This window comes from Cariama cristata, unplaced genomic scaffold, assembly GCF_000690535.1.
Source record: "Cariama cristata isolate BGI_N322 unplaced genomic scaffold, ASM69053v1 scaffold30718, whole genome shotgun sequence".
In the NCBI taxonomy this organism is placed as follows: domain Eukaryota; kingdom Metazoa; phylum Chordata; class Aves; order Cariamiformes; family Cariamidae; genus Cariama; species Cariama cristata.
The window spans coordinates 4,417-29,286 of record NW_009631117.1 but is presented as its reverse complement, the minus strand read 5'-3'; the positions used below and the strand labels follow the sequence as shown (position 1 = coordinate 29,286).

At 37.9% G+C, this 24,870-nt stretch overlaps 1 protein-coding gene across 1 annotated transcript; it reads right to left on the bottom strand.

Moving 5' to 3' along the window:
• Positions 1-479: 479 nt before the first annotated feature.
• MBTPS2 (membrane-bound transcription factor peptidase, site 2) lies at positions 480-24,584 on the bottom strand (the record flags this gene model as incomplete). The annotated part of the gene is made up of 10 exons (XM_009705838.1): positions 480-702; positions 2,067-2,142; positions 7,902-8,097; positions 9,986-10,080; positions 12,562-12,742; positions 13,689-13,807; positions 17,629-17,756; positions 20,169-20,272; positions 22,526-22,664; positions 24,400-24,584. Coding segments are annotated over 10 exons (1,446 nt in total), but the record flags the coding sequence as incomplete, so codon positions are not given.
• Positions 24,585-24,870: the final 286 nt, after the last annotated feature.

Below are 24,870 nucleotides of genomic sequence, written 5' to 3'. Positions count from 1 at the left end.
TTCTCAGAGTCCAGTTTGGTAGAATACCAGATTAAAAAACCAAAACAAGACACTCAAGATTATACCAACTGAGACATGATCAGAGCCCACAGAGATTTTCTGACAATTATTCAAATTATAAAATAAAACCTAAGTGTTTTTTTCTCCCACTTTACCAATGTTTGAGGCCAAATAATTCCCTTATTTTGAGATCTAAATTAATGAAGTCTTAGGCTTTTTCCTGTGAAACTTCACAATGCAATTTCTCCAAAATTAGTACAGTGCTTAAAGAGTACATGAAAAGCTTCCTACTATTAGGTTTCCCATGACCACAGGCACAATGTTGTACAATTTTGCATTAAAACAGCAGCCACCAGTGATTGTTCTTTCAGTGTCATTTTAAGGGAATTATTTCAATCTCAGTACTGAACAAGTTTTAAAAGGCAATGGGTTCATTATTTCTGTGTACTTTGAGAATTGATGGAAGCGTATCCAGCGTTCTATCGTGCTGTCACCATCCAAAGTCCCAATGCAACATTGGCAGCCAACAGTGCACTACCAGCAAGCAAAATTAAAAAGCCAACAAGCTCTCTGTTTTGTTTTTCTACAATCAGGGAGCTCAGAGTGGCTTCCAGGAATGAATTTAATATCCACTGACCATCCAAAGCGAAGCAGGGTACAGCATTGATAACTGCCAGTGCTCCTGACAGTGAAATCAGGTACCTGGTTGACATTAGTTAAGGTTCATGAATAATATCCAAGAAATTGTAAAAAAAAATTTAATACAAAACATATTTTTATTTCTAGTATGCAGAGAGAAACATATGACGGTTATTTTTTTAGCTGCCACTCTGTTTCGCAGAAATTATACAAGTACAATGAGTTTTATGCCATAACATACCAGCTCAGAGAATTGCCTTTATTGATTCAATTGTTTTTAAGCACTAGGTTAGGATATTTAAACAACTTGCGCTCTTCACAACTTGCATGAAAGCAGGAGACGGCAAAACCACACTTAATACTGCCTGTCTTCCTCCCTTGCTTTGTGTGGTTTTGGAGGAAGCTTATAGCTCTGACACCACGCCTGAGGTAAGAAGGTATTCTAGACCTATGACCTAAGTATGAAATAATGATTAGGAATATTTTCCGAAGCACTCCCTCGCTGGAGTGAATAAATGGCTAGAATATAATTGGAAATCTGGCCTCTCTCTCCTACTTACCTGTTAGCCAGAAAAGTTGAGTGGATTTCTGTACGTGCATGTGCATGTGAGAATGAGGCAAGGGTAGTTCATTTTTATTGTTGGTAAAGGCTTGCTGACTATAATACCTACCTCCATCCTATAATGGCTGGGCAAGAAGTCATACGACTCAGAAAGTAGCTGGGTCAGCATGAACCTTGGTGTGTTCCCAGAAAAGGGGAGCTTATGTAGCATCTTTACTCTAGCGTTATGGACTACACTGAACTATGCTGTTTAATTGTTCCACAGCCATGCATAAACACTTCAGTTTCTAAGGCTAAGAGTTCTTAGATTAGCCATATTCAAGCCTACTGACCTTTATGTATGCATGTATATATATCATCTAGTTCATTAATAAGCATGTTTTAACTGAATTATCATCCTGCTTTTTGATTAGGCTAAGTTTTCTTTTCTGTTGAAGAAAGAAAGAAAGAAAAAAAAAAAAAAAACAAACAACAACCATACCCTGTATTTAGTTCAGTATAATGACTCAAAAATGATAAAACTCTGACATACCAAAGCTAGCAATAACATCTCATTTGTCCTGATGTAAATTCAGGCTTACTTTGACTTTCTTGTCAAAGCTGTTAAGACTCACCCCCAAGAAAGAGTTAAAAAAAAAGCACTGACCAAAAATATCCTGCTAAGCACAAGAAAGGGAGAGATTTCATTTTGAGCTTGGCACATGGACAATAATCAATGCAGAGATGGGATAAAGATGTCAAAACTCTACAGAAATGTTTCAGAGCATCCTGTCTAAAAGTATATCCAACTGAAATTTTGCTGGGTCACCAAATTCTAAACAGTTCCCTTCTTGCCTTAAAAGAACAAACATACTTCAAAGGATACTTGCAAAATGTCTCTATCACCACAGGCAGATCGATGCTTAGAAAGTTTTGTCGTGGTACAAAACTGCTGAGGCTTACTGAAATGAAAATACAAAGAAGCACAAAACATGAACAGTCATTCTAGGATTACAACATTATGAATTTTAGATTTTAAATTTGCAGAAGAATCAGATTGGAAATGATGTTTCTTCAAGGATGAATAACCAATCTAAATACAGTTTTGCTTGGTTTTTGTTTTTAAGAAAGTACAGCTGTTAAATCTTTCTTCAACATGGTCACTATTATAGTAAAGCCACTCCACAAAATACAATTAGCATGATTTCAGTAAAAGTAGATCTAAAATACATATTTTCAGAGGCAACTGGACATCTGTAGTCATAAAGACCACATTGTGTAATCTAAGTCCTTTTCAAAGAAAAACATATGAAAAGATTAAAGTTACTGGACTTTTTCAACATATGCAGTCCACATGTGTACATTGATACTGCGGGTGCACACATGTACGTTCTCTGAAGGCCAGAAAATTCTTGCAGTACCTGCAGAAGATCCCCTGACCTGAGGCTGAGCTCGTTGTGTATGGGAGCAGGGCAGACAGGGAGAAGAAGTCTGGAGCCACTCTAAAAAAGCAAAGGCTAGGAGATGAGGCACAGCTGCATTACACATAACACCAGTTAGACACTACATAAGTAGCTTCTTTTTCTGTCTTCAGACGATGCCGTAAGTGACTCCAAGATGTAACTTAGTGCAACTTAAAAACCTGGGAGGTGGGACTCGGCATCCTTCCTATGAATAGTGACTGGAAAATTGCCATGTCAAGCACCGCATGACCTTGAAACACTTCTTTAGTACTGTAACTTCTTCGAAGGTGTACAGGAAGCTTCAACTGACTGCATGTCAAATGTCGACGAGGGACTCCGCAAAGAAAACTTAAGTAGCTTGAGAGCTCCCAGAGCGCACTGTGTTAGTACAGGGATGCTCTGTCTGGGTTGACTCATAAAAAGCCTTGACACAGTCTTTAAAAGTAAACAGCAGTCTCAGTCTGCCAGCCTCAGGGACTTCGGGACGTTTGAAAGCCTCAGTTCTGTGACAGCTGGAAGAAAGACACCTTTCCTACTAGAAGGCTCCACTCACAACATGGTGGAGTCTTATCCCCAGAAGGAAGAGGTTTAGGTAAATTAAGGCAGAATTAGAAAATCACCTTAAGAATGAGCTTGCACAGTACCAACAATAGTCACTCTGTCTCTAAAGAACAACTTGGGATGCAAGTTGAGGCCAGCCATGATGGCCTGAATTTTTCCTACCAACCTGGGAAAAAGTTATAGCCATAAGAAACACCATCTCCACAGAGAGATGTGAAAGCAAATCCCACTCCATACAAACATCCCTTGGGAAAGGAACAATTTAACCCATCCTTTGAGAAATTTTAAAACCATAGGCTAAGAGAATACTGGGAACCTCACAGCACAAGTACCTAACATACCAAAAGTGCTGCTAAGTATATCTCAGTTAAGAGTGAGATCAGATTTCTTCAGGTTCAATAAAAAATTCAAGGACACCAGAACAAAGACAAGAGGAAAATAGTTCCAAAGGCACGTGAGGCAGAGAACTGGTCCACTCAGTCACATAAACACATTTTCTTCTATTAACAGAGGCCCTGCTGATGAGTCCAACCAGCAACACCACCATGGGATGGAGAGATCTGGATAGCAAGAAGTCCCCCCAAAAATATTGGGTTTGGTGTGGCAACAAGCAGAGAACTTTCCAATACCAAAACTACCGCAGCTATGCCAAGACAGCTTGAAAATCATGTTCTCTCTTACCTTAGCTTAAGAAAGACCTTTGGTTTAGGGGAACTGAGAGAAAATAAATAAGTCTGTTGGACTACTGAGTGAAGAACATAACAGAGAGAAATCCTGGGCACCACCCAGCTCAGAAAGTGAGAGGCATCCAAGTCAAGTGACATCCAAAGCAAACAACTCATCAAGCTGAAGGCTGGTATCAGAACATCTGATCAGACCTCTTGTTCGTGAGCCAAAATAGCAAAGTGGTTGAGGCAGCCAGTGTATTCATAGGTTTCAAAAGACACCCACTGCAATATACTGCAATTTCAAAGCTTGTTTGCCTCTTGACAAACACCTAATGGCCACTAACAAGTCACCATCCTGCATCTGAAGTTGTGCCTACACTGAGAATGGATCACTAGTCTCCTTCCCTCTTTGTTACAACAACCGTCTGTGGTCCCTGACAGTCACTAAACATGGATCTGAACTCCAAACCTTGCCGGTGAAGCAATCTCCCAAACATAAAGAAACTCTTCAGGAAGCTGCTGGACTGAGCTCTAGACACTGTACTATGAGGCAATGAATTTAGTGGCTGTAATGGATCAAACCTAATGGCAGCAGGCAAATCTGTCCTTTGAGGCATAACGAAAGAATTATAGAAATTGTGTTCTCCAGGCTTGTCTTCAAAAGACGCTGCTGGGAAGAGTTGAACAGCAATGAGGCTGGGTGAGAGAAAACAGTCATTGTCTTCCCACTCTAATTAAACAGTTCTTTGACCTGGAATTAACTTTTCTTTTGCTGGCTAATGCTACATGGTGTTGGCAAATATTGAGAAGAATGCACAACTCACACAATTTTAATTCGAAGTGATTTGGAGACTAGGTGGACCAAAGAGGTTTTCAAAACCTCTTCATGGGGGAAAGGGCATGTATGGTATCGAGGAGAGGAACAATACGGCATGAGATATTTCTGTGTGGTCTCCGGAAGACCTGTACATGTAACCCTTTAAATATGGACTGAAAGCAAAGGAGGATCATCCTCAGCAATAAGGGGAAACAAGCATAGAAATACTGAGAAACCAGACTGTACCAGATAGACCTTCATCAGGGATTATGACTGTTGTTGCCCCAAAAACTCCCCAAAGCTAGGAAGTGACTTTGTTTTAGAAGATTTGGACACAACAGAAGTAGGAGACTGGTCCTGTGTGGGGAAATTATCTTTTAGGTAAGTTCCATCTTCTTTTCATGAAGGAAATCTTGCAGTTTTTGATCCCTAATGGGTGATGCAGATACAGTAACATTCAGGGATATGATCTTCCCTCAAGCAGCGTGAATTCCAAATGTGAATGTTAGTTACCAGATTCTTCCCAATCAACAAGGGCCAGAGAAGGAAGCCAAGATTTTGCAATACCAGAAATGACATGAAGGAATAAAGAACCCCATACAAAATAAAGAAGAAACACTGCAAAGTTGCATGGCAATAATGACAGGGCGCTCCATTTCAACCTTACATATGTCCAACTTAGGGAGAGCCTCTAGAGCATAACTGGCCTGCAGTGAGAAAAGTCTAAAAGTCTTGAGTGATACCACAAGAATTAAACCCACAGTATGAATTTATATTGGATTACATTAGATACTTTTTACAGAGAGAATGCTAATTAAAAGGATTAATCAATGTGTCCATCCTAAACAACATGCATTCCTAATCATTCTTTCTGTTTTAGTTTTGGCCAAATCTCCAGCATTGTAAATTCGTTTAGGATTATGATTCTTTACATATTTATTTTTTTTTTATACTGGAAACAAGAGCTATATATAGCATCTGTATCAACAAAAAATATTTTTGCTAGGATGTTTTACTTTGAAGAAACAAAGATTCTATAGAAGTAAGCTGTATAGCCTATTTCTTGTAAGTAGCTAATATGGATATAAAAATTTAAAAATATTCTATCTGGAAGCTAGCTTCCAATGAAAATATGAAATAATTACTGCTTCTCCATAGATCAGGACTATCAGGACAACAATACAAGCTTAAGTAGAAAATAATACATGCATAATCTTAGAATGTTTTTCAAACATTAATGACATTTCTAGAGAAAGTAAAGTCATAGTACACACTAGTGCAACTCCCATATCAGGTTGTGTGTTAAATGTAGCACCACTCTAAAAAATAATGTTTCCTGCAAGCAGAAATATCACAGTAAATAATAAGGCATTTCACTGAAACGTATTCCTGTTTCAAAATTCACACAGTAGAGAAAGAAATAATTTTCCTTTCTAAACTGTAAAAAAAAGTGGTTACCACATTCTGATCAGTCACACTGGGGGAGGCGGGGTGGGAAGTCAAACCTGTTGGCCCCAAGCCAGTATTGTACAGTGCACAGTTACGCCTGAAATACTGAGAAGCTGTTTCATCGGAATGCATGGAACTCTACGATGGTACAGCAGACTACCTGCTGCCCAAGCCAGGATCCTCTGGTTGTAGCTCTGGTGTTTTTCCAAGGGGAACACAGAGCATAGGTTGCATTTGCAGCAGAGTTGGTAACAAAGTCAAGCTTTTAGCTTTGAAATTAACACATTCAATGTGCAACTCCCAGGGTACAGTAAATCACTTTAGAATTATATTCCTGCAAATACACTGTAAATTGTATTTTCACACAGTAACTTCTTGAAGCAGAACTACCCCTTTAGATGCAATAACATTCTTTTCTGACTTCTGAAAGACTGACAGGTTCAACTGTTTTGCAGAATTACTGTTCAGTAGGAAACACTGACTAAAACTCCATTGCTCCAACATATTGGAAGAGAACAATGTCAATTGTTCCAGAGTACCTACAGTTTCTACTGTTAGAGGCCAAGAAAGGGAAATTAAAATAATTATCAAACTCTATTCTTAAAATTTCTTGCTGCATTTGGAATAGATGTCATCAAATACAGAACTGTGTGTTGATATCACACAGGTGAACACTGTTTTCCTCCCAAATGGCAAGAGGGTAGAAATAACAAGTGAAGAGATCATATTTTGGGCTTAAATGACGGTATAGCATGAACAAGTAGAAATAAATAATTTGTCACAGAGTATTAAAATATGACCAGCACAGTAAGATAAAGACTGACAGATTAACTAAAAATATATTTATGCAAGAATGCTAATGGATTTACACTACCAGATTTCATCACTGTTTCTAAAGCTCTTTTGTACCTAATTCCAGTGCTTATTCCGAAAAGTATGATGCCTTGCTACGGAGGTACTTCAAGATGTCTGAAGTAAAATCTCCCCCTGCAAGGTACAGCTGTCTTTGAGGAACAGGCACATCCCTCACAGGAAGGGACAGTAGTTTAACACTTCATACTTTTTTAAGCCCATCCAAAGCTAATTTTCACCATGCCACTCAAGCTACTAAGTAGGGGTGTTGATGAGTTTGTTCATTCTTTCGATACTTGCTCCAAGGGCAGAATTACTTTTTATTTGTATACCTGGCTCAAGAATATAAGGGAGAGCCATAGTCCATTTCAAAGTAAGGAACTAAACAGTTATATGTTATTTAATTTTGGGCGCTCAAATATAATATACAATCAGGAAAAAACTATTTTGTGATCGTACTTGTGGCTCAGTAGTCATGGGAATCTGTCATAGATACTTGGATATTAGGTGTGATTTAAGCAGCCATGCTAATATTCCAGGCAAGGTTTTAGAGCAAGATGCCCTAGAGATTTTATAATAGCATTTTGAGAAGTTTGTGGGTTAGGAAAACGCAGGTGCCTGGTTCCCATGACTATGAGTTAGATGTTATAGAAATAGCCCTTTCATACTTTTTTGAAAAAACAACCATCTCATATCACATATGGTTTCTATTACCTTCGTAACTCATTGCACTGTGCACATTTCATTTTAGGCCTGAGTAGTCCATGTCTCTCCACTGGCTGTAACAAGAAATGGATTCTGCATTAAACAAGTTAACTGACAAGCGCTCCAAGACCTTGTTCAAGCAGCCAGGCAAAGTAAATAATATTAGAAATCTTTTTTGTTAAACTGTTTTAATAAACAATACCAACCTGTGTACTGAAGATGCATGGGGTGTCCTACATACAGCATGTCAATGTGGGGTGGATGTTTTACCCTGATGAGCCTTGTTTGGTTCTCTAAAGAAGGAGTCACACAAAAGCCTGGAAGAAGGTCCTTCTGGCAGTCCATGTTGGTTCGACAAACTTTGCTGGCCTCAATAACTTTTCGTGCTGGCAGACAGGCATACTGCAAAGAGCATTTAAAATTATTATAAAATTTAAAGGTATTTTCCAAATATTTTTAAAGCAAACAAAGTGCCTCACTGATATACTACCAGCCCGTGAAGAGCCGAAATCTGATTTTTTTATTTCTTTTTGTCAAATCCCACAGAACCTCTACCTGATACATATTCAACCTGTCATTCCATTTTTGGTGGAATGTGGAAGAGAGGGTATGCACATGTACCAAAATAAAAGCTAACTGTTTTTCAAAGGGTACATGCATCTAATCATAAGTCAGTGATTTCTAAGAAACAGTGCCTGCATCAACATACTAGTGACTTACCTGTTTAAGAAGTTTTAGTCTTCATTGATCTAAAAACCTCATTTAGCTGAACAAAACCTTACGTTCAGCAAACAAACCAACAAACCTACTGGCTGTGAGGTAGCTAAGAAACCATTCTCAACTAAGATGAACTCAGGATTTAAGGCAGTGGTGTGTCCCAAGTCCTACCTCTAATGCTCCTTCACTCTGCAGCCTGAAAGACCAGACCTTTCTTGCTCCCCACAGGCCAAAGACAGTACAGCAGAAAGCAACACGAAATGGGTTCCCCCCTTCTGTCTCTCGTAAAGCTCAGTGATAATTTTCCTTCTGTTCTTAAACATAAGCAAGGAAAGTTCTTCATCTACTTTTTGCCTTAGGAAAAAAAAAGAAAGCATTTTCTTGCTTCTTAGCCTGATAGTCACACTACCCATAGATGCAGGAGTGTCAGACATTCTCCATTAACCTCAATACAAGCTCTTTCTATTCTAATGAGGGGGAGAGGGCACACTTTCAAATACTGCTGCATAGCACTGCAAAGACTATTTAAAATAATTGTTCAAAAACTCACAGCCAGTCTAAGGACACTTGAAGGTCACAAGCTTCTGGATGCTTTTATTTCTTCTCTGTTCCTAAGTAGCAGCTATGAGCTTAAGAATGTCAAAGCTCAGTGGGGTACTGATTTATCAAATCTTGCTGAACTCCAGGATGTTACCAGCCACTGTCACATTACAAATGAACTGCTGCTCTGTGCTCAATTCTTAGTGGTTAAATACCACAAAAACACCCTGGAGTGTGAAGTTTACCATCATAGAAACTGTAAACATAGCAGATGTAGGAACAGACTTATTTCCATTTCTTTAGGTATTTATCACTAGAGGTCAGAACAATAACAAACTGGTATGTGTAGAAAAGTTTACACAGTTGATACTTGTGCTCTTTTTCTTGTAAAGAGAACTGTCAGAAATATTCCATCGCTGTCAATATGGATCATGTATTTTAACAAACATTTCCGTATTTTGAAGAGAGTAAGTCAAAACCCTACTGAGACACTTTATATGTTTCCACATGTTATGAGAAAATCAACATGGTGAAAAAGGAATCGGAGGCTCTGATTTTGAGAAATTAGGCCATCGTAGGACCTTCTTGCATGCTTTCAGTTTAACCTAGTGAGCAGCACTGCTGGCTTCAGACAAATTAACTGAACAGATAGTCCAGTGCTTTGCTTCGCCTTAAGGACTGAAGAACCAAAATAAGCAATTTCACCTTGTTGTCAAAAGTTGTTTTTTCTCACCATTATTCTACATCCAGTAGTGAAAACGGGGGAGGTACCTTTCTGCCTAAAGGAATGAGGGGTATAAGATCTTTTCTGATTCTTCCAGAGACTCCCTGATTGATCATGGGAAAAATCATAACTAATATTTTGGGGTTTTTAAGCTGTAAATGGGGAGAATAACATACACATACACCTTTGTTACAAACTGTAAGTATTCTTAAACACTTGAGTAAGCTGCATAAATGTTGGTAAATATTACTACTTTAATTTAAATAATTTCAGATTTACCAAACAGAATTAGCAGTTTAAGTAACTTACCAGGTGGCTGTCCAAGTCATTGCTATATGAAAAGCAAATGTCCGTGAGGCTGTTGTTACTACAACATTCAACTGTGCCATCAAGTCTTCTATAGACTAAGGAACACAGGCATAGAGCAAACGATCAATATTATAGTAACTTCCTGAAAAGAAATTCGTCTCTGAATAAAGTAAAACAATCATTCTGTAGCCTTCAAGAATTACAGTAATTCACACAGCCTAGCTGTGGTTCAGTCACAACTAAAAATAAGCTTCACCACTTACGTGCATGAATGTCACTTGATTTCAATCATGCCACATACCGATTTTTCCATCTTAATAAATCTCCTTGAGATACAGGGGATCTACCACTGCAGTGCTCTGAGCATTATGAGTTACAAACTACTTTTATCTGTTGCCCTCAACTCACATTAAGGTTTGGCATAGAAATTTGTTAGCTGCTACTGTACTGATTTCACTGGCTGGCTATGGAAATGACCAAGACGCAAAATGTCCTCTTTAAAATGTGAAAGCCTTTACAAGATTCAGGTTTTGAAATCTTTCCAAGCCTTGAAGGCTGCAGCAGTGAATAAATGATATTTTAAACCATGATTTAACTAGTCTGGTACAGTCTTTGTACAGATGTTCTTTAAATGAATTAAACCTAACTGACTCCACAACAGCAGCTTTTTAAACAAAACACACAAAAAGAACGGTCACTGTAAGAATCTGTGTAACAGCAACACTGCAGTACCTTCCTTAGGTAGATCAAGCCTGCGATACTGGTTGCTGATTTATCACTGCATAACCTGCAGTCCACTAACATGGAGCTTTATGCCTGGGGCTCACAGGTGCAAGCACTGTACGGTAAAATCCCTTTTTCAAGGACCCTGAGGCTAAGCAACCACATGTATTTTTGAATAGTGAATGACCATGAAATTACTTTCCTTATAAACTACATTGAAAACACTTTTTTTTTTTTAATTTCAAGAAGGTCCTTGGGGCATTGTTTTCTGTCTAGCTTCATACTCAAATAGTTTACTCTCCATTTGTTTTATGGTCAAGTAGATAGGGTCCATTTGCTAGATACATTTTTACTGATATTCTGGATTTATGTCAACTTGTGAACTGTCACGATTTTGACAAATGACAGCTGCTAGAGACCGAACAGAGTTCATTTAATTTCAGAGGAATATCTCTCACTGCTGGAGGCTTATGACTCTGAAAATGCAGACAGACTGGTCTGATTAGAATGTAGCAGTGGGACAATGGGCTGCTAACACAATACAGCAACCAAGCTTGGAAGCAATATTGAGCCTCCAGCATTAGGTCTCTAGTATTTCAATCTAAATAGGACTGGTTCAGTTGCAGAATATGCAGTTTTATTATCCATGACTCTGAAATTGCATTTCAGAGAACAGCAGAATCTGAGCATATATACTTACAGCATCTAAGAACTCGTTCTTACTTGCCAGCCCTGCCCACCTGAAAGCATGCGCAAAGTTTCCCTCCTCTTCAAAGCAATAATCCAAATTGTTAGGTCTCTAAAAGCAGGATCTTACCCTTACTCCACTAGTTTCCAATTTAAATATTTATCTAAGTTCCAGCTGTAAGATTACTTTCCTTACATACTAAAAAAAAAAAATAAACTCTTCAGTCTCACAAGAGAACTATAATGCATCAAAAAAACAAGGGCAGTTGAGCTGCCTGACCTCCTGTTTACTTCCAGTATGATGGAAAAATGCAGTGACAATTTTAAAGTTCTGCATAGCATCATATAAGTTTTGCTCAGCGGCAGCCCCTTACCTTTGGAATTCAGTCTCCACGAATGCTTGGATGAAACAAACTCTAGAGAGCTCTAGGGCATGTCACAAGACATTCAGCCAATTTAACTTGACGGTTCTTTTTTGTTCTACTTAACTTTTGTTTATTGTTCTAGTTTAGTTCAGTTCACATTTTTTTGTTTCTCAGGGGTAAGCAGTTACAGCAACAAACACTCTAACGTATAAATGAAAACAGAAGGAAGTAGACTGACTTCCAGAAGCAATATGTGCAATCCAGACAAAACTGAGTTTATGGACAATGACATTGTGAGATTGAAGAAGGAAATGAAACATAAAACCTGTACGGTGAGACACATCAGAAGAAGCGGCCATAATAAAGCACATCATTGGGTTAAGCCACACAATTTGTAATGTCATGCTGATCAAAGCAGTAAGGTAATGTGTGGAACTTACATCTGCAAAAGATGACTGAGTTGATCCATATAACTGAACTAACGATACAGGAGATAATTGTATTACTGCTAATAACCAAGTTATACAATATCCTGAAGAGGCAAATTTCACTATTCAGATCATACAGGATATTTGTATAGGGTGACTGGAAGACCAGAGAAATTCTTCCATCTTCTACCTACCTCTTCCTCACCTTCAGACTTCACAAAACGGAATATCATATTGGTAACTGCTTAAGACAGGATAGCAGACTCAACTTATGAGAAATCTGTCCCCACCAACAAATACTAAATCCAAAACAGTCTTTAAGACATGATAAAATTACAATATAACATAATGAAGAGAGCACCTAAAGTCATACCTCTAGCTGGAAAGCTTAATTGCTGTAGGGTGGCTGCACTTACACAGTAGCCAACCTGTGACTTCTCTGAAATGTCTCCCAGACAGGAATTCCAGTCTTCCACACTATAAACTGGGCAGTCTTGTAGGTTAGTGACAAGGTCTCCCACAAAAAGACCTCTTGGTCCATTGGCAGGAGAATCCTGAGAAGAAACAGTGAAGTCAGTCATATTATTATAGTTGAAACTACAAGGGTTTGTTTACAGTTCTGCTGAATAGCCATGCAATCTTTAGGTTAAGACACTGTTTCCAGAGAAACAGAAAATCTCAGGCTCCACTAGAACTGATTATTTCAACTTACAATAGAGCATTACAAAACCAACATCTTCTACAAATAATAACTTGTTTAGTGCAAAGAAAAAGAAAAGAAAAGGGCAAGTCTCCAAGTGTTTCGGGGACCTCTTCAAATTTGAGTAATTATTTTCATACAAGTTAGTATGTTGTGGGTTTTCCTACCATTTTAAGTTCAAGTAGCTTAAATTAATACCCCGAATCTTTCAACAAAACAGGGCGTACCTATACTTTTGAAGGTACAAAGCATAATAAATGGCACTCTCTCCTGAGTTATATCAGTTCACTTTCAGATGTTAGAAAGACTGAATCTTTTCAGCTCTGGTGTTCAACTGTGCTGTATTTGATTAAGTCAGAAAAAAATCAGTCCTTTCCAGAATCTCAGCAGTCTATCTCTACTTTCCTTCCAGCTGACCAAACAAGCAAGGAAATCAGCTCAGAATAATCTTTACCATTAAAAACAGCAATAACTAGAGTGCAGTTTCCAGTAGATTTACTTGGTGCCAATATTGAAAAGAAGTTAAAAAAAACCCCACAGAAATAAGCCTGCAAACTTATCTCAAATGTCTAAATAATTTTATAGTATGCAGAATAGTCTGTAATTATTCACGCCATGTTCCTTCATTTACTAATACTAAAAAACATAAGACAGAAGGAAACTTTAAGCAGACAAAAAGTTAAATATATTAGATTCTGCAGAGTGCTACACTGACCAAATTTGATTGTGATAATAAGAGACACAGGTACATTTCAGGTCACAAAGCATATAATATGAAAACAGTAAAGATCTTTTCTTACCTCTGCAACCTCAGTGACAAGTGCCCCAACACCCGTGTAATAGAAGGGGAAAAGAATGGCTGGCAGCAGAAACAAAACCATGAAACTTGCAACACCAAGAACAAAATTATGCCACACTCCTAAAAAGGACAAAAATCATGTGTCTAAATAAACACTGATAACAAAAAGGTGGTTTTGAAATGTAAGATTCTACAGTTACCTTCTAATTAATTTTCCTGAAATGATTACTGTAAGATTGGATGAAAAGTTAACTTGTGAACACAGGCATGAAAGAAGAATACATATGTTACTTCACAACTTAAGTTTCTATCACGTCACTTTGCAGGGGAGTTTTAGAGAAGCCTCTGAGCCCCTGAGAACTACACTATCAGAAAAGACAGGGAAGTGGTAAGTCCATCTTTAAGGTGTCATTCTACCATATTGATATTTCATCCCTTACCACTACTTTTCTAAGGACGTAGTGGGCAGGGTATCCAGAAGAAAAACTGGGCTTCTGAATCCATTATTAAACTACAGTTTCTAGCTACATAGTTGTCATCAATAATAAATATTAAAAAAACTAGTGGAATGAAATTCGTTATTTGTCACCTTCTACCACAATAAACTGTTGAATTTAAGAATCCTAATAAATGGCCTTGTATGTGAATAAATACTGTTTGTCCTAGTCAGCAAGACATCTGAAGTTTAGTTGCAATTCAGTATTTTTCATGGTTATCTCCGTTGTATCATTGAAAATAATTACATGTACATGTGCCAAACAAGTTTAGAAAATTATTTGGAAAAAGGCTTCTTTTGCAAGAAAATCTAGACGTAAAACCACATCAAGAAACTAAGTTGTGCAATCAGCGTCTCCTGACATTTTATTTTTGGGCAACATATTTGCTCCTGCAATCTTTATAGTATGCTGTTCTCCATAGGAAGAAATGAACCACTATTATAAGACACATTTGGCTTCCTTCAACATCCAGTACTATACAAATTTTCTCATTTATTTTGTGTTCTTGGACAAACATTTCCGATGACCAATGCAGGAAAACTTTTCAATGTTGAAGACTCCTTGTTTCCGTCTTACAGTGCTTCAACTTGTTAAGAAGGGTTTGATTCAATTCTGTATTTACAGTGCAGTTACAGGACACGAACTGAAGTAAATATATTTAAAAACATATTAAATCTATCTTTCTTGCACTGTATATAACACGGGAATCATAACATATGGCAGACTCTTATTTCTCCTGGCTATCTCTACATGTCACCTGGCCTTCTTTGACATTTCTAATGCTGCAGAAATTAGAGAAATTTCTGGAGTACTTTAACTAAGGGTTTGTTGCCATTTCCACTAGTAGATGCTTCTTAAAGTGATTTCTCTTTCTATAGTTTTTAATCATATCTCACTGAAAGGCAATCAGATAGAACAAACATTTCAGCATTCAGTTCTCTATCTCACACACATACATATACATGTGTGCACACACACATGTGCCACAAAACCAAAAGTATTAAGTAAATATTTTAACTTTGTTGCTTTAACTTTTTTATCTTAAAAATATATCTTTTTTTCAGCTTAACATCTTAACAAAGGACAAAAATCTAAGACAGAAACAAAATTCCTTTGTAACAGTGTGGCCACTAAAGAGACTAAACTGGGAAAAAAACCTTAAAATAATAAAAAAAGAGGTGATGGAACTGCTAGGGGGTGACAAGGAATACTTTCAAACAGCTAGGAAAACATGGGCCTTAATACCATAATCTACACAGTTTGCTGTGTGGAATACAGCAGAAAAGTCTAAAATAGAAAGGCTTCATATTCATCCCAGGTGATCCATAGGAAAATAAACAGGCTCAAAATGAGAATACCTGCAGAGGCACACTGCTGACTATACCATCAATTTCATTTTGCTAAAACAGTCTCATCCTTGGATACCTAATTCCTTATATTTAAAAAGGGACACTTTACACAACCCTTAAAACACCTTAAAAGAATTAATTTCTTAATTATTAATAAATTTTTAAAAAAATTTAAAAATCTTTAACTCTTTTTTCCATTAAAGACAAGACAAAATGTATTAAAAAGGATCACAAAAAATAACACAAATACTCAAACTAATTATAAGAAAGAGCTGCACAGAAGCACTTTTCATCTACTAGGCATGGAATGAATGCTAAAAATATCACAAGTCTTACGAGAACACCCATTCACTATTCTTGAACTCATGATGCCATCTGCTGTACAACAAATCTACTCTTTAATCTCCAGAGTATAGGTGGACTACAAAAGGAATATTTGGTGTCGTTCTCTACTCTAGCTCTTTTACTTTAGCTGTCGTACAAAAATCTGAAAGCATGTCTCTCTAAACTCAGATCTTCAGAACACTGAGAACAGGTTCATTCAACTGCTCTGACAATTAAAAAAAGATGAGTTAAGTTTACCGAGGATCACGTTTTACCATTATCAAACATCCTAGTTGTAAAATATACCTATCATTAGCTGTAAAAAAATGCATATATTTGTTATACCTAGCTGATAACAAGACATTGATGCTAACCAGTCTTGCAACATGTTTGTTCCTACCTTGTATTCCCCTATGTCAGGTTTCCCGAGAAACCTGAAAAATTATTATGGGTGTTTGCTTGTCATCAAAAACATGCAAGCAATTATTTTCTATTACAGTTTATAATCTTATTTTTCTAGATAATTTCTCAGGACGGATGTAAGCAACCTATTTTGAAAATTGGTATGTCTTCTCTTTCAGTTCTTTTCACGGTAGCTGGAAATGGAAATTGATGAATTTGAGAAAGAGGGCTTCATAAAAGTTAGCCTATTGCAGTGAGTGATTTTGGTTCATTAGGACATTTGGAATGCAGATATATTTACTTACCTAACATTTATCATCATTTACTTGATTTATGAAAGCTTGAAAATATCCTTTGCTAAAGTCTTCTGTAAGCCCAGCCTAAAACCCTGTATATAATGTTTTAGTCACAACATCCAAGAAACAATGTTAGTATCTAAACATTACAACAGCCTAGCTGCTATCCTACTGTCCCCTGCAACAGAAAATCACAAGTATCAAGAAGTAAATCAAGATGCTAACTTTTCTATCTTCATTTCAGTAGTTTGGGAACCACCTTTGTCTCTATAAATCAGTAATACAAGTGGCTCAGGTAGCATAACCAAAAGCATTTAGAGGTTATCTGGAGCCATAAGCTGTGATTCTCTTTGGATGTTTGTGTTTTAGCCTTTACTTCCTCCTGATGGCAACATCAAAACACAGTGACCTGTATAATAATGTAACTCACGTCACTGAAAATCACTCACAATGCCATTGAAAAATCACATAATAGACTGCTCTTATTGCAGAAAATGGTAGTGAATTGCTCAAGGGTGTTCAGCAAGTCCTGTTCGCACACTACCAGTCTTCTGGCTGAGTATTTTCCAGCTTGTGTGCTCCACAGTTTCACTAATTAGGCCATACAAGATGCAAACCACCCCCCCACAAACCCCCCAAACAAAAACCAAAACCAAACCCCAAAACCAAAGGAACTTCTGTACCTGAGGTGTAAGAGCTTTTTCTAATGAGAGCGGAAGGCCAGAAAACACATTTTTTCCCCCAACACACAACTAGAATTTCTTATGCACAACTATTCTGAATCAGATCTAGAATATAGTAACGTTTTTCATGACAGGATACTGGTACTCATTTAAGCTCCTAGAAACCGATATCTCTCCTTCAGAAAACAGCATAATATGGACAGTAATGATCAAATGATTTTCTGAAATCACAATGTAGGTTCTGAACGGAAGGATCACCTTTAGGTAAAGAAAAGCTTTTGTACTACTTCTTTTTAAACCTTCAATCCTCCATCAAGGATTCACAAATGATGCCTGTAGAATAAGTAACTGTGCTAAGCAAAGATTTAATAAAAAAGCACAAACTATTACCTGCACAAAATATCCTCAATTGCTGGACTGGAGATATCAGTTGCAAGTGGGTTGTGAAGAGGTCGACAAATGCTCCAGGATAGACAATGAAGATAAAAATCCCAAATCCATTAAATCGTACTTGTTCTCTTTAAAAAGAAAAGAAAAATGGTGTTACTGCAAACATACAAATGAAAAACTGAGAGATTCTACACAGCACACATTTTTGATGAGAATATCTAAAATTATAATTATAAAATTAACTTATTTTTCCTAACATGAATAATTGAAAGATAATTAAACTAAAGGATGTTTTCTGCAGCAGTTGCCACTTTTAAACAGCACACATTTGTGAGCCAGGTAAAAAATAAAGGATAAGTTCAACCTCTTTTCTGTCTCCTGGTAACAGTAACACATAAAATACTTAAAAAAACCAAACAAACAACACTACTTGGAAGTTACGGTATATTTTAACATTTGGGGGATTTTTTCTTTTAAGTAAAAAAAATGGCAGCCTGTAGGATGCAGTTTCAAACTAATCTATGAAAAATTATCTGGAAGAAGCAGTCGCTCTCCTTTTAAAGAATCACTTATAGATTTCTGGAATTTATAATTTCTCTGTTTCTCCTAAATGAAATTTAGGCTAAACTGTAAACTAACAAAAATGAGGGAAATGTCATCTGAAAAAATGAAAACAAGTCAAGAGTTTAAAAGGTCACATGCTATTTAAATTTATTAGTAGCTGACACTACCATACAGATTATATATATATAAATTTTTCAGAGATTTGGCACTTTTTGGAATAACTACATAAAGGTTTTATAAAGCTAGAAATTTCATAAGGGACTTATAGAGGCATGACAATCATGTTCCAAGACAATTACATTCCAATTATTATTCCAAGACAAGCATGTTCCAAGACAAACCAGGCACGGATCAGCCAATCCCATATATTTACTGAGACAGTACACTGGGCATAGCATTTTAGTTATTCACACTTATTTATTTATTGTGCATACACAATAGAAGAAGACATAGAATTATACAAAATTAATCAGAATTAAGTAATACCTTAATTCCCTGGAGTTAACCCATCAGACCTACCCATGCTACCAATTAGTAATAGGCAGGCTAATGCCTATACATGTTTTCATGACTTGGGTAGGAGGTACAGAGGGAAGAAGAAAAAGGCTTTTTTTGGCATAAGCCTTGACTAAGCTAAGGTTCAAATATTTTAAGCTCTTGTAGTTCACAGCCAATACAATCTTCAACTGAAGTTGGCAAAAGCATATTAGATTTCAAGGAGTCAAAGTGATTTGCCAGCATAATAAAATTTGCCCACAGCACAGCTATTTAGTAAAGCCTAAATCCTGGGGATTGACCGTAACACCACTATAGACTCAGCCTGTGCTGGGGGCAGGGAACCAACCAAACAAGCAGAAAACAGCAACAGCAATGTACATTGGACAATCTAATTTTTCCCCTGGAAATAGCTGGGAATCAATTTTTTGACAAAAACATAACCCAAACTTGAATATCCAGAGCCTTTGCTCCAGATCTTGAATGAAGATACCACACCACTAAGGTACAAGAATTATTCATTCTGCTTGAAAAGAGCTTTATAGTTACTCCTGGCTTCTCTGCAGTCAGCCAGCACCATGTGAAGGCACTGTAAGAGAAAGGAAATTTTTTTGCTTCTTCCTGTGGTGGGATAAGCAGCAAGAGCTTCATCCTCCACAGAAAAATCCCTGTGAATATTAGGGGAAAAAAGCTGAAAGAGAAACAGAGCATATGAAACACAGAGGGTCCCAAACCACCCATTTAACTGAGAACTTTTGGGGCTATAAAAAAAAAAAAGCAGTAATGACTTAAGATGCAGTCATGACTCCCTGCACTCAAGAAAATCAGAGAAACAACTTAGGGCTTCGTGCTCATGGGACAGATAATGATGATGCTCAGCAGAAATGTGGAGGACACCTGACCATCAGTCCCAGTAACCACCACTTAACCCTCTTATGCTGGAGTGTCATTTAACAGTAATGACTAATCACGTCAAATAACTTTTTTGTGAAGTAATCATCATAGTTAAGTGACATTAAAAATACCATTTTGATCAAAATTAACAGGGGCAAATCACATTTCACTGAGTTACTGCTTCAGCCTGTTCATATGCTACTTCACAAGCTATGTTTAAACAAATCACTTTAAAAATCTATGTTAAAGTACCATTGTGCAATAGCACATGGGTCCTCTTCAAGTGTCACAGCTGCAGAAATGCAACTGCTGTGTGAAAAACAGGATCACTTAAAAGAAGTATTATTTAGTGTGGTATATTGGCAAAGCAGAAGTCCTTTCTCACGATCTGTAGAGTAGGCACTGTATTAAAACTCTATCCTTAACTGTACACCCTTCCAAACTTAAAATCTAAGGAAGCTATGAAATACAGATAAACAGACTCTCTAGATAAACCGCTGCAGTGCTAACAACATTCACCTGTAAGTAAACGCTCTGGAATATCAGGCTTTGTTGGCGCATAGCAAGAGAAAAGTAATTTGTATTACCGAATAGCTGCCACGCCATGGCCGACTTCATGTACCACACCGCTGATGAGGATGGCAGAGAAGAAGTAGGTCAGCTGGCTGACAGGCAAATTTACACCAGGCACCTGTTGATGTGGGCATGGCAACAAAACAAAACACAGGAAGAAACCAAGGGTACAGACACAAATCATTCTGCCCTGAAACTCGCTGCTCTCACTCAGCTGCTTCAGACCTGCAACAGAACAGGGGCTGTTCTCACGCAGCGCTATCAGTTCATACCTCTTCTCCCAATTTACTCAATCTATTCTAAAATACATTAAATGTACGTTCTTTTGTTGAAGGTTGAAAAGCTCTCCAGGTGCAAAGGCCTTCTCTCTGCCCTGCTTATTCCCCACAGCCCTGACCAAATGTGTCCTACTTTATATTGAAAATGTACACAGACTTCCACTCAAATGAATCAGACTTGGCAACCATGAGCATTAGTTTACAATGTCCTGCAGCTGGTCATGTAGCTATAGAGAAGATCCACCCTTCAAAAAAAAAAAAATTAAAAAACTGTATGGCACTTAAGACACTGTGAGCTCTAAAAGTTCAAAAAATGAACCTACAACTGGAACTGTCAGTCTCCCTTCTCTCTCCCTATCCAAATCACCAGACCATCCCAAATTTACAAGGTCAAAAAAAGGGTCACTTTTGGCTACAGTTCAAGTTTTGGCAGTCCACACATGGCAACTTAACCTTTAAAAAAAAGCACTTGAAATGAGTATACTATTTTAATTTATGTAAGATGTAATATGCAGGCTGCTCACATTCCTCCTGCTGCTGTGGATTCCCACCACTCCCCAAGTCCTTCACTGCACTAGTCATGAGACACCAAATGCTCCCAGACAGGCTTCAAAGTGGTCACGGTCAGAGAATGAGGAACCGTCCCCTCTTTGCTGCGGCTCGGATCCCAACCCCGCTCAGCTGCCATGCCGCAGGGGACGGTAAGGCCACTTCTGCCGCTTGCCCTGGGACAGGTCTCCTGCCGGCTCCCCAGCTCTCCCCGCTCCACCGCAGCCAGTAATGGCTGATGTGAACACAATTTCAACTGCAATCCAGCAGCAGAAAAGAGGTGCTATGGGCAAAAATGCCTAGCCTGTCTATAGGACTCTCTAAAAGCTGCCCGTGTGGGACAGAAAAGGCTGCAGATCCAACTGAGCAGATCCTGTTTGATTCTACCTTCATTCAGTCCTGCACATTCCTCAGTCACATGCATTCCCCCACCCACGCAGCAAAACTCTACAACAGACAATCTTGTGAAAAGAAATCCTTCAAAAGGCTGTTTTCATGAATGTTAAACTGAATCATTTCACAAATTCTGTCCAGAGTGTGATCATGACCGAGGTACAGATCTTAACTGGCACGACTGTCGTACCTCGCTGTTATGAAGGCAGCTGCTCTTCACGTGTTAAGCATGCATTGCTTGTATGACAGCATCAGCTGGCAGCAGTAACGCATCAGCTAATGGGCCATGCCCGCGGCCCTCTGCTCCGGGCACGCAGGAGGACAGACCGTGATAGCAAGAGCTGCCATCTTAATGCCACCATGACTGTAGCCTGTTAAAACACAGCACCACGTGCTTCCAGACTTCACATCAAAGCAGCCAGTTTAAGATGCACCTAAAAGGGAAGCTAACTCTCATGAAGGGTTCTGAAATCAATAGCAGCATTTTGTTAATAAGCATTGTAATCTCATATTTTATGGTCTTCTGGAAACGTCTTTAGCTAAAGAAGACCCTTTGCTAGTAAGTCATCTGCTTCTTTCCCACTTTTGTCAACAGGCAACAGACACAGGAGGGGGCAGCTGAAGAAAAACCACCCAGTTACCTACAGACGGGGATTTAAATAAGTACGTGACTGAACAAAAGAGGAAGGGTACAAAAATCTTAATCAATAAAACATAAAAACTGATGTTTTGTATTGTAATAAATGAAATAGAACCCCTCTCTTCTTGTGGATTATGGATATGCTCTGCAAACTTTAAGGCCACCAGTGCCTCTACATTGCACAGCTCAGAGGAGGCAAATTCTTAGCTCTGGTTCGTATTCTTAGTACTATGTTAATTTAGGGCTTTTCAGAATTACTAGCCATTTCTCACTGCTGAGAATTTTTAATATAAACTCTTCCACACATTTGCATTCATTTGTCTTCCCTTCTTTTAGTACTGCCACTTCCCATTTTCAAGGCTGATAACAAACCAGCAAATTTTTATGTAGATGAGTATCAAGAGTTAGGTTATTCCTGTATGGGAGGATTTAAGCATCACATACCCCATTAAAAAGCTGGTTAAGAACAGTTCACAACTCTCAAATAAAGACCTGAGGAGAGAACACTTACTACAACTTGCAGCATACGGTCATTCTGGGCTTTCGGTGCCTCCGTGAGCATCTGCGTCAGTGTTTGCATCAGTGTCTTTCCGAGAAGAATAACAGAGCCAAACATGGCAACTATACCAAACACCATTCCTATGCTGAACCTACAAAGAGAAGCAAATAGTTCAGCAACGCATAGCCACAAGAAGATAGGGTATATTCTCTGGATATGTAACTGCTTTAGCACAACTTAGGACACCAAACTCATAGGGCAAAACTCATCTGATGCTACCACCATGCATGTATCAACAATCCAGCACAAAAATACCAGTTAAAGGAAACTAGTAACAATAATAACATACACTACTAGCATTGACTAAGAACATAGTATTTTCCTTCTTTAATCAACATTTTACATCCTAAACCACATCCTGATTAATTTTCAAACGTTTTTATGTTGTTCTTACACATTCTAAATTTTATTCAGTTACCCACTACATGTAACTTGCCATTAGCTATGAATAGCAAAACATAAATAACAATGTATAATTTACCATGTTGCACCACACTATCACATATTTAGAGACCTGGGAGATCTGGATCAAATGATGGGGTAGTGTACATATTTATTTATATAAGCTTTTTCAAGAAGTTTTACATCTTCCTCACAATAAAAAGTGCTAAAGAACAATGAGACTCAACCTTTTTTAAAGATGACCAACTAAAAGGTACAACTGCAAGACCAGATTAAAATCAATTACTTAAAACACATTGTTCTTCTCACCAAATTATTTCTCATTAAAATGAGTGTTGAAAATCATGTCAATTTACATCAGTCCACCTAGTGGTGAATTTTTATTCGGCATTATTATCATTATTTTATACTGTCCAATAGTTGAAGGATGAGATAAAGTTTATTTTCCTGCTAAAACACTTCAATTCACTACCAGTCCTCCTTCCTCTCACAATAGCATACCTGTTCTCCTACCATCCTTAATGAAGCTCTTCGGGAATTAGTAGATTTATTTTAAGCAATATGTACTTGTAATGTTAATTAAACAGACTGGTAGAAACATTATACTGTAACAACTTATACACATTAAAAATTGTGATTGATATAGAAATATTTCAGACTGAAACAGTAAACTCATTACATATGAGAGAAACCAGTACGAAGCAGACCTCTCTTTCATTACTCTCTCACTGAGGGTAGCAGCACAGGAAATGAAAAGAAATGCAAACCTTACTCATTTTATATTTTCAGAGCAGCTATAAAGTAATGCTAGGAAGGCAACTGAGCAATAGTTTTCTAACCCTGTCCAGGAGCACCCATACTAACCACCCTGCATACTTACCCATTCCCTGCAGTCTGTGCAATCTTAGCAGGGAAAGGTGCAGGCAGATAAAAGACAGAAGGTGAGCAACAAGCTTCTGAGCAGGTATAGCTGCTGAATGGCTGGGCAATGACTAACAACAGGGACACAACTGTCTCTGAATACTCCATAAACTCCAGTGATCAGGGGAGAGCTCAGTGTACACTGATAGACAGATCTAGGAGACCAGAAGCTGCTTTCAGACCTACTTCTGATGCAGTATTACACGTAATAGCTGTGCTCTTAAGAACTACGTAGAGTTCAAACCACAGGTAAAAACAGTTTATAGATTTCTAGTTTTATAGCATCTCCATATGCAACCTATATTACAGCTACGTATTTCTTAGCAGAGGAGAAAGACTCATACTGGCACAGTACAATTACGGCAACCACGCTAGTTTGGTTTTGTCATTAGCCTAGTGAAATAACCATGTCTATCCATTGCACTTTTAAGCCTGAAAAGCACAGATGTGGTGAAGTTGTTGACTCTGTATTTGACAGAAGAAAAAAAATCCTGAATTTATACCATAAATACAGAAATCTGGGTTTCCATCTCCCCCAGTTGTAGAACTGGCGGTTGAAGAGAGCTGTTTGCCATCGCATGTGAAAAGGAGAGATGCTCAAGCCGTACGTCAGCAGCCAGTCTTCATAGGATGCCTTCAGCGAGTTAGATGACTGCAAAACACGGAAGATTAGCTTGACTAAAAACTTCTAGGAAGATTTTGTGTTATGTGACCAAGCAGTAAACGTGATCTGTTTTTATATAAACAAATGTATAACTTCAGGCAAATGTCCTGCACATTATTTATATTTTGACATATAGGTAGGTATGACATGTAATGTGAAAAAGTTATGCCACTGTTTTGATGTAAATTGCAACAGGTCTAGGATTGCAAGAGGGATTGCATATCCAGTGTTATTTGACAAACAAGATCTTGTATCATCTTTTCTAGTGTTAAATCACTTTCAGTAGTTTTTAACTGTCTGGCTAGAAGGC